This window comes from Callithrix jacchus, chromosome 2, assembly GCF_049354715.1.
Source record: "Callithrix jacchus isolate 240 chromosome 2, calJac240_pri, whole genome shotgun sequence".
In the NCBI taxonomy this organism is placed as follows: Eukaryota; Metazoa; Chordata; class Mammalia; order Primates; family Cebidae; genus Callithrix; species Callithrix jacchus.
Window position 1 is genome coordinate 13,456,692 of NC_133503.1, and position 9,905 is coordinate 13,466,596.

Consider the following 9,905-nt stretch of genomic DNA (forward strand, 5'->3'; position numbering starts at 1 on the left):
AAGTTCGGCATCAATATGGTGATCTCCCGGGAGTGGGGGACCACCAGGTTGCCTAAGGAGGGGTGAACTGGCCCAGGTCAGAAATGGAGCAGGTCAAAACTCCCGTGCTGATCAGTAGTGGAATCGCGGCTGTGAACAGCCACTGCACTCCAGCCTGGGCAACATAGCGAGACCCCATCTCTAAAAAAAAAAAGAAAAAGAAAAGAAACTGGGAGATGGAGGTTGTAGTGAGCGGAGATCACGCCATTGCACTCCAGCCTGGGCAAGAAGAGCGAAACTCCATCTCAAAAAAAAAGAAAAAAGAAGGGGCCGGGCGCAGTGGCTCACTTTGGGAGGCCAAGGCAGGTGGATCACGAGGTCAAGAGATTGAGACCATCCTGGTCAACATGGTGAAACCCCGTCTCTACTAAAAATACAAAAAATTAGCTGGGCATAGTGGTGCGTGCCTGTAATCCCAGCTACTCAGGAGGCTGAGGCAGGAGAATTGCCTGAACCCAGGAGGCGGAGGTTGTGGTGAGCCGAGATTGCGCCATTGCACTCCAGCCTGGATAACAAGAGCGAAACTCTGTCTCAAAAAAAAAAAAAAAAGAACCACGTATCCCTTTTGCATTGGTCGATTGGAAATCAATCTATTATTCAATGCAGGAGCTGCCTCAGAATGCCACGTAGAGGTAAAGTCCACTTCTGCAGCGAGACTGCCTGAGTTGGAATCTGCTCTGCCAGTTACTTTTTTTGTGAGACAGAGTTTGGCTCTCGTTACCCAGGCTGGAGTGCAATGGCGCGATCTCGGCTCACCGCAACCTCTGCCTCCTGGGTTCAAGCAATTCTCTTGCCTCAGCCTCCCGAGTAGTTGGGACTACAGGCGTGCGCCACCATGCCCAGCTGATTTTTGTATTTTTAGTAGAGATGGGGTTTCACCTTGTTGACCAGGATGGTCTCGATCTCTTGACCTCATGATCCACCCGCCTCGGCCTCCCAAAGTGCTGAGATCATAGGTGTGAGCCACCGCGCCCGGCCTGCCAGTTACTTTTTGCCAATAACTTTCAGGGTCTTGATCTGTTGCCCATGCTGGAGTGCAGTGGTGCAATCACGGTTCACTGTAGTCTCCAACTCCTAAGCTCAAGTGATTCTCCTGCCTCAGCCTCCCAAATAGTTGGGGTTGCAGGCGGGGTCCACCAAGCCCAACTAATTTTTTTTTTAGAGATGGGATCTCACTATGTTGCCCAGGCTTGTCTCAAACTCCTGATCTCAAGCAATCGTCCTTCTGCAGCCTCCCAAAGCTTTGGGATTACGGGTATGAGCCACCTTGCCCAGCCACCAATTACTATTTATGTCATCTCTGATGACTTAAGGTGAAGTCACTTAACCACTCAGCACTTCAGTTTTTTCTTATTTGTGAAAAGGGATAATAGACCAGGTGTGGTGGCTCGATGCGGACGGATCACCTGAGGTCAGGAGTTCAAGACCAGCCTGGCCAACGTGGCAAAACCCTGTCTCCACTAAAAAACAACAACAACAACAACAACAAAAACCTGAGGCAGGAGAATCGCTTGAACCCAGGAGGCGGATGCCTGGGAAATAACCTCCAGCCTGGCCATGCCAGACAGCATCCACCCAGGCCTGCTCATTATCCACAACGAGGCGGACTTGCTCCTTTCCTTCATCTGCTCCACCTGAGTGCTCCTGGGGGTCTGAAGGCCTTTGTGGATGCCTGTGAGTCCCAAGAGCCAGACTCAGTCAGAAAAAAGGAAAGAAAGAAAAAGAAAAAAAAGGAAGGAAGGAAGATAGATTCTTCTGAGAACAACAAAAAAAGAAAGAGGCAGGCAATTGGCTAGTGTGCCCCTTGCTGAAGTTGGCAATTACCATGTTTGCACAATTATTACTGTCAATACTTCACATTTACACTAGGGCACTATGATTTTCAATGCAGTTTCCATTTTTATTTTGGGCCCCTCGGACGAACCCTTTCCCATTTTACTGAGGCCCAGGGAGGATGCACAGGAGCTGAGCCCGTCCTTTGATCTTAGTTTGGTTGCAGAGACAGGCAACGTCTCTGACGCCGTGATGGCAGTGTCAAGTGCACTCTGTCCTCACTAGAAACCTGGCCTCTTGGAAGGGCTGAAAGCTTCCACCCTTGACTGCTCTGACTGGCCGATGCGTGCTCTGTCTTCAGCAGCTCCTCGCTGAAGGGCTTCCCTGTCAAGAAACCAGTCTCTCTCGGGGCTGATCAGTGCAGAGAGGGCTCCTCGTCTCCGACCACTGGCTCCTGCTGGCTGTTCCCTTCACCCTCAGTCTCGGGCTGCGAGCCTTCCCTGAGCACTCGAAAGGGGGGCCCGTGACCAGGTACGACCACGTCGGCAGCGACCAGGACCCTCTTCCGGGTCCGCTCCTGGGCTGCGGGGTCTTCACTCAGCGCCTGCCACGAATCCTCGTCCCCATCTCGCTCAAACACATCGCCCGCCACCACTACGGTGCCCAGAGCCGTGCCAGCCACCACAACGCTCACATCGCGCTGGCCCCCGTGGCCCGGCGTGGCCCACACCTCGAGCCCCGGGCCCAGGCTCAAGGGCCGCCCCTCACCCAGCCCATGGGGCAGGTAGCGGCCTCCGGGGAGACAGAAGTCGTGCGAGACCAGCAGAGCAGCGCCTGGGAACAGCCCCAAATTCCCGATGTGATCCGAGTGCCCGTGGGTCCCCACCACCAGCGTCACGTCTCCAGGGGCCACGCCCTGCCCCGCCAGCGCCCCCAGTAGCGCCTCCCGAGCCCAGGGGCCCCCGGTGTCCACCAGGATGGGGCCACGGGCCGCCTCCTCCAGGGCGGCCTCCGCGCCGCCCACCCCGCGCGGGGACTCTCCGTGGCTGGATGCCGGACCCCAGGTCTGGGGCAGGACAAGGGTCACGGAGCCGTTGGCGCGCACGGCGTCGTCCACTCCCTCAGGCTCCGCGTAGCCCTGCAGCAGAACCACCACGGAGTAGGGGTCGCCGGGCACCAGCAGAGGGGACGCCCCGCGCAGCGGCTCGGTCCGCATGAAGCTGCTCCCGGCAGGGAGAGACGGGCTGAGGAGAAAGGAAATGGAGCAGTGGGCGACCGTGCTGTCCCTCTACTGTCCTCCATCCGCGCCCGGCCCCACCACTACCACTAAGCCTTGGTTCTCTGCCACCCGCCTTCCATTAAGTTGGTATCACCCTCGACCCCTGCCCAAGATGGTATCGCCCAGCCTCCCGTTCCCACGTGGGCCCGCCCCTCCCTTGGCGCCTTCGGCCCCCCGCCCCGTCCCTTTCGCGGTGGGTCCTCTCCCGTCACCCTCCAAAGGCTATCCTTTGTATTTCCCTTACTCGAACCCTAGCCGCGCTCTACGTTGGGTCTCTGCTAGTCTTGCCTCGCTCGAGGAAAGCACAGAAATCGAAAACGCGCATGGGAGTTTGTCTTCTGTGAGCTTCCGTGCGCCCAGCTATGGCGGCCGAAATGGCGCCGCGGCGTTGGCTGTAGTTCCGGCGCCTTCTTCACTGTGTGCCAGAGAAGGCTGCCTGGACTCCAGCCCGCTGGCGGTTTCCCGCCCCGCGACCCCAGCAGCTTCCTTGGGCTCACAATTATGAAGCGCCATTAGCTCTGTGGTAGAGTCTCGCTCTGTTGCCCAGGCTGGAGTACAGTGGCACAATCGGAACTCACTGCAGCTTCGACTTCGTGGGCTCATGTGATCCTCCCGCCTCAGCCTCATAAGTAGCTGGGACCACAAGCGCACACCACCAAGCCCAGCTAAGCTTTATATTTCTTCTTTCTTTTTTTTCTTTCCTTCCTTCCTTTTTCTTTCTTCTCTTTCTCGCTCTCTCTCTCTCTCTTTTTTTTTTTTTGTAGAGACTGTTGCCGGGACTGGTCTGAAACTCCTGGGTTCCAACGATTCCCCAGCCTTGGTCTCCCAAAGTGCTGGGATTGTATGTGTGAGCCACTCCGTCTGGCATTTTTTTTCTTTTGAGACCAAGTCTTGCCCTGCCCCCCAGGCTGGAGTGCAGGGGCGCCATCATTGCTTGCCCCAGCCTCGAACCCCTGAGTTCAAACAATCCTCCCACTTCGGCTTCCCGAAGTACTGGTAATACAGACATGCATGCCCTTCTAGTTTTGTTTTGTTTTTGTTTTTTTGAGACAAGAGTCTTGCTCTTGTCACCTAGGCTGTAGTACAATGGCTCGATCTCGGCTCATGGAAACCTCCACCTCCCAGGTTCAAGTGATTCTCCTGCCTCAACCTCCCAAGTAGCTGGGATTACAGGCGCATGCACCACCACGCCCGGCTAACTTTTTATATTTTTAGTAGAGAAGGGTTTCATGGTGGTCAGCTCGTCTTGAACTCCCAACCTCAGGTGATTTGCTCCTTAGGCCTCCCAAAGGGCTGGGATTACAGGCAGGAGCCACCGCGCCTGCAGCTTTTTGGGGGGTGTGTGTGTGTACATATTTATAGAGATGGGGTTTCACTATGTTGCCCAGGCTGGAGCTTGAGCTTAACAAGATACTGGCCATTCTGGGTGCTGCCTCATCAACCAGCTAGCTATAACGTGTGCCCTGCTGTTGTTTGAAACTTTGGGTCCAGGTAGTTTTTAGAAAAAAAAAATTTAATAGCAATATACAAAATTTAGCACCTATGAAACTATGTGGTAGGCTCTCAGTGACACTGATCTGAAGTAGACCAAGTATCTACCCCACCTAACTTATCAGCAACTCCAGGCCATCACCCAGTGTCCCATTTCTCCTTCACGGTTTGCTGGTGTGTAGCCTCCTGGATGCAGGCAATATATATAGATTGTAGAGAATGTCCGTTCTGGCCTCTTCCTTGGAAGGGTCTAAAAACAGACCTTATGGAGCTAAGTGACTTTCCCAAAGCCCACAGCTCCAGTGCTACTGGTGACCTCTGGGTTGGAGTGGGGAGCAGTTAAAGGGAAAAGCTTTCAGTACTGTCAGCACACACACCTGCCAATTAAGGGGCTGGATGGAGTTCATCTGCAAGTGCAGGACCTCCACCCCCACCCTCCATCCCAGCAAGCCATGCCATGCTGCTTCACCAGGATCTTGCCTGAGGTTAGATGGGAGAGAACAGCTACAAGCTTGGGTGGAGTCACTCACAAACATACCCTGAAAGCTGTGAGCTGGGAGAGCACAGACTTCAGAGGGCTCTCCATGATCCCGTCCCCTTTTGGGGGCAAGGGTCAAAGTTCTTCTTGGTCACGTTTGGGGTGGCCTCCTGTCTTGGTCATCTTGTCTCTCCCTTCCTCTTCCTCCTCCTCTTCCTCTTCCTCTTCTTCCCCTTCTGTTTTCTCTTCCCCATCTGTGATCTCCTTTCCAGTCCACGTTTCCTGTAGACATGCTAGATTGGATGAGGAAAAGCAATTTAAGTATTAGTCCTGGAGGCAGGGGAGGCTGTGGCTTGGCAGGAGAGGAGCTCAACCCCCACACTTACCAGTTTCAGCAGCTGGTAGCACATGACCTTCACAGAGAAAATTTTGTAGGGGCTGCTCCTGATGGTGGAAGTACCAGTCTCCCACAACGTCTTCAAACTCCTCCAGCATGGTCTCACACTGGGCAAGTAGAAGGGCCAGAAGAGAATCTGCTCTGGACAGATTTGGAATCCCTCCTGTCTGCTCTCCATTCCCTGTTCTAGCTGCTCAACCTGACTGATTTTGGAGAGGCAGGTAGTCAGGACGCTAAGCTTGGCCAACTGGATGTGTGATCCTCATTCATTCAAGAAACATTTAGCGGCACCTACTCTGCCAAATAGGTTATTCAACTCTTGAGTTTCAGTTCCTTGCCTGTAATATATGTATGGTAATTGCACCTACCGCCTCAGGTTGTTGTGAGGGTAAAATGAGGCAGCAGATGCAAAGCATGTGGTCCAGAGTCTGGGACACAGTAAGTGCTCAGTAAGTGATTGTGGATACTATTAGCAACCATGATGACTTCTAAAATTTTCCTTAAATTTTAAAATTGTTATTTTTTATAGAGAAGGGTCTCTTTTGTTGCACAGGCTGGTCTTGAACTCTAACCTCAAGCAGTCCTTCTACCTCAGACTCACAAAGTGCTAGCATCACAGCCGTGACATCACATCTGGCTCATTATGATTTCTTTGTTCGCCCAGGCTGGAGTGCAGTGATGCAATCTTGGCTAACTGCAACCTCCACTTCCTGGGTTCAAGCAATTCTGCCTCAGCCTCCCTAGTAGCTGGGATTACAGGCACGCACCAGCATGCCTGGCTAATTTTTGTATTTTTTGTAGATACGGCGTTTCACCATGTTGGCCAGGGTGGTCTCAACTTTCTGACCTCAGGTGATTCACTCGCCTCAGCCTCCCAAATTGCTGGGATTACAGGTGTGAGCCACCATGTCCGGCCGCTCCTGGAACCACTCTAATCAATGGCACAGTCCTCACTCTCCCCGCTTCCCCCTCCTCAGAGGTAGACATCCCCTACAGTCAAACCCTAACCTAGCTCCCCTCTCAGGTTCCCTTCTCATCTCCCTGGATGGTGCAGTATCTTATCCTACCTGCTTCTTGAGGTATGTGACTTCCACACTGGGCTCATCCCACAGCTCCAAAGGGATCCCCAGATCCACCTTCACCCCCTTCTGCACTAGGCCTTTCAGCGTTGCCATGGTCTGACTCTGACCCTGAGAAATTAAGAATTTGGTATCAGCCCAGCCCACCACCTCAACCCTCCCTTCCCCTTTCTGCCATTTCAGTTTCATCAGCTGCTGGAGATTGAGGGGTGAGTTCCATGATGGTGAGATGATGGGCAGGTAACCTCTGGAGGACCTCAGGGAATACAGATATTTGTTTCTGAGAAGTGGGAGTCCTGCCCTGGGAAGGATCTGACCTTGGCATATCTCAGTGAGCCCTTGCGCTCAGCGTGAACACTGTAGTCCAGGATCCGCTCACATAAATTCTCCAAGGCCTCTTCTAACCTTGTCTCTCTGTGGAAAGAGGGCAAACAAAGATTCCTTGGATGCTTTAGGAACTCCCAGCGCTCCTTTGGCGGTTGGAAGGTGGAGGAGCATGGAGGACTCACGACACGCTGTAAGGCACATGTTTCTTCCTCTTGCCTGTGTCCAGCACCTGCCCCAGCTCCAGCACCTCTCGAGATTGGCCAGTTCGACTCAGCTCCGCCTGTAGCTCTGTGCTCAGCAGCTTACACACTGGCAGGGAGGAGAAACATCCGGGGGAGGTGAAAGACAGACAAACACATCAGCCATTCATTCGGCAGATGACCTGAGGCAGCAGAACATTCAAGTGCATACTTGAGCCAAACTGGCTGGGTTGGAATCCTGGCTCAGCCATTTAGCAGCTGTGTGACAATCTTGCTACTTGCTGTGCCTCTATTTCTTCATCTCTAAAATGGGATAATAGGCCAGGCATGGTGGCTCATGCCTGTAATCCCAGCGCTTTGGGAGGCTGAAGTGGGTGGATCACTTGAGGAGTTCAAGACCAGCCTGGCCAACATGGTGAAACCCCATCTCTATTAAAAATATAAAAACTAGCCAGGTGTGGTAGTACACACCTGTAATCCCAGCTACTCCGGAGACTGAGGCAGGAGAATCACTTGAACCCAGCAGGCGGAGGTTGCAATGAGCTGAGATCCTGCCACTGCACTCCAGCCTGGACAATAGAGGGAGACTCTGTCTCAAAAAAAGTAAAATATGTTAAAAATAAATAAAATGGGATAAGAATCATCTGTCCCTCATAGGGGTGTGATGAGTATTAAATCAACATATACAGGCCGGGCGCAGTGGCTCACACCTGTCATCCCAGCACTCTGGGAGGCTAAGGTGGTCGGATCACAAGGTCAGAAGTTCGAGACCTACCTGGGCAACATGGTGAAACCCCATCTCTACTAAAAATATACAAATTAGCCAAGTGTGATGGCAGGCGCCTGTAATCCCAGCTACTTGGGAGGCTGAGGCAGGAGACACAGGAGGTTGCAATGAGCTGAGATTTTTGCCACAGCATTCCAGCCTGGGTAACAGCGTAAGGCTCTTGTCTCAAGAATAAAATGCTGGGCACAGCAGCTTACACCTGTCATCCCAGCACTTTGGGAGGCCAAGGTGGCTGGATCACAAAGTCAGGGGTTCAAGACCAGCCTGGCCAAGATGGTAAAACTCCCTCTCTACTAAAAATACAAAAGAAATTAGTTGGCATGGTGGCAGATGCCTGCAATCTCAGTTACTCAGGAGGCTGAGGTTGTAGTGAGCCAAGATGGCACCACTGCATTCCAGCCTGGGTGACAGAGTGAGACTCTATCTAAAAAAAAAAAATTACACACACAGACACACACATATACGTATATATAAATAAAATGGGATAATAGTCTGTCCCTCATAGGAGTGTGATGAGGATTAAAGAAACCAACATATATAAAGGCTGGCACATAGTGAGCACTGTATATGTATTCACTGTTATCCTGCAGTTATTGAGCTCCTTCTGCATTCACACTAACAATACAGACAGCATTAAGACCTATTATATCTATCTACGGGTCTCCGTCAGTGTAGTTGGGACAGAAAAACCTAGGATGACAAGATATGGTGAAGCTGGTCCTGAACTCATGGGCTCAAGTATTCCTCCTACTTTGGCCTTCCAAAGTGCTGGGATTACAGATGTGAGCTACTGTGTGCAGCCCCTTTGGCTGTATTCTGATCAAAGGCCTGCAGAGGTTTTAAAGCAAGGACTGATACAATTAGGTGATTAAGTCTGTGTTTAAAAAGGCTGACAGGTCAGGGGAGAAGAGTGGGACACGGAGGTGAAAAGAGACAGAGATGAGGACTACGTCATGAGAGTATCATGACCACCTTTCCTGACTTTACGTTTCTTCCCTCAAGAATCCAGGGAAGAAACGTGAAGTCAGGAGGGCAGCAAACTAGGGGATCAGGGCCAGCTCTGAAGTGCCCCCTTTCTCAACTGGGCCCCACACTAGTGCAGCTACGGAAAGTGCTGCTTGCTGAAAAATCCACATAGTACACACCGTCTGCAAAGTCTCACCCGGATGGGGAACCTCCCCTAGTCGTGTGGCCTCCTGTTGTTTTTGAGCTTGAAGGGCAGAATTACTCACCCTCAAACCCCGTCAGGGGTCGTGGGGCCTGTAATTTGGGAGCGTCTATGCTAGGGTGGGGCAGCAGATGTCCACAAGGCCTGAGCCTCACAGAGCTCCTGCAGCCTCTGCAGATTAAGGTCTGGTGACGGGAAACACGCACTGAAGATGCTCTAAAGTTGGCAGTCCAGGGCCAATGGTCCCTGAACTACAATTCCCACAATCCATTGGGGGGGGGCGGGGGGGTCCAAGTCAACCAAAAAAATGCAGGCTCTCTTTGAATGCCTCCTGGGAAGTGCAGTGCCATAGCTTTGGGGCGGCACTACACGTTTGCTTCCTTGACCCCATCCATTCAAATTCAGCCAAGCTCCACCAGAACCTCCCTCAAGCTTTCAAGGAGTTCAGGTGACCCACCCAATACAGTCCAAGAGGTCCGGCCTAGAAGAAGGAGGTGTGGCCGGGCGATGCCAACAGGGGCTACCCCCTTCAGATACCTTCGCATTTGCTGGGCAAACGTTCTGTGTCATCGTCCTCTTCCTTCGGCTTCCCAGCCCAAGCCCCGTGCACGGCCAAAAGGAAAAGCAATATTCCCAACCACATAGGTCCCATGACAAAGCGCCATCCACAAACAACCATCGCTTGCTTTCAAACCAACTTCGGGAAGGCAGTGGGTCCTTTAAATGCCCAGGCGGCTGGCGGCAACCTTAAATCCAGCCTGGCAAGGTCGGCGCACGAGCAGAATCAGCTCGGTAGGGGGCGGGGCCTCATTGCTCTGAGTTTCTCCGCCTCCGTTTTGTGGCGCCTCTTCAAGGTCCTGGCAGCCGGGTAGTGAAGGAATAATTTG

The 9,905-nt window shown here is 52.6% G+C and overlaps 2 protein-coding genes across 5 annotated transcripts; both read right to left on the minus strand.

Annotated features, from left to right (window-relative positions):
- Window positions 1–1,918: 1,918 nt before the first annotated feature.
- Window positions 1,919–5,354, minus strand: MBLAC1 (metallo-beta-lactamase domain containing 1). 2 transcript variants are annotated; one of them, XM_035281731.3, is made up of 2 exons: window positions 5,121–5,354; window positions 1,919–3,056 (listed from the first exon to the last, which is right to left on the minus strand). In XM_035281731.3, the coding sequence occupies exon 2, from the start codon at window positions 3,026–3,028 to the stop codon at window positions 2,228–2,230; it is 801 nt and encodes a 266-aa protein (XP_035137622.1). In that variant the 5' UTR covers window positions 3,029–3,056; window positions 5,121–5,354; the 3' UTR covers window positions 1,919–2,227. The 2 variants fall into 2 exon arrangements, with proteins under 2 accessions (XP_035137622.1, XP_035137621.1); XM_035281730.3 differs by lacking the exon at window positions 5,121–5,354 and adding an exon at window positions 3,336–3,404.
- Window positions 4,587–9,804, minus strand: CNPY4 (canopy FGF signaling regulator 4). Of its 3 annotated transcripts, none has more exons than XR_614430.4 (7): window positions 9,556–9,804; window positions 7,046–7,172; window positions 6,854–6,950; window positions 6,525–6,647; window positions 5,447–5,564; window positions 5,121–5,353; window positions 4,587–4,832 (listed from the first exon to the last, which is right to left on the minus strand). XR_614430.4 is itself a non-coding variant. In XM_054248232.2 (7 exons), the coding sequence occupies exons 1-7, from the start codon at window positions 9,586–9,588 to the stop codon at window positions 5,196–5,198; spliced, it is 774 nt and encodes a 257-aa protein (XP_054104207.1). In that variant the 5' UTR covers window positions 9,589–9,804; the 3' UTR covers window positions 4,587–5,195. The 3 variants fall into 3 exon arrangements, 2 of the variants coding, with proteins under 2 accessions (XP_054104207.1, XP_002744055.2); XM_054248232.2 differs by adding an exon at window positions 7,535–7,652 and having other exon boundaries at window positions 4,587–5,353; XM_002744009.6 differs by having other exon boundaries at window positions 4,587–5,353.
- Between the last annotated feature and the right edge of the window lie 101 nt (window positions 9,805–9,905).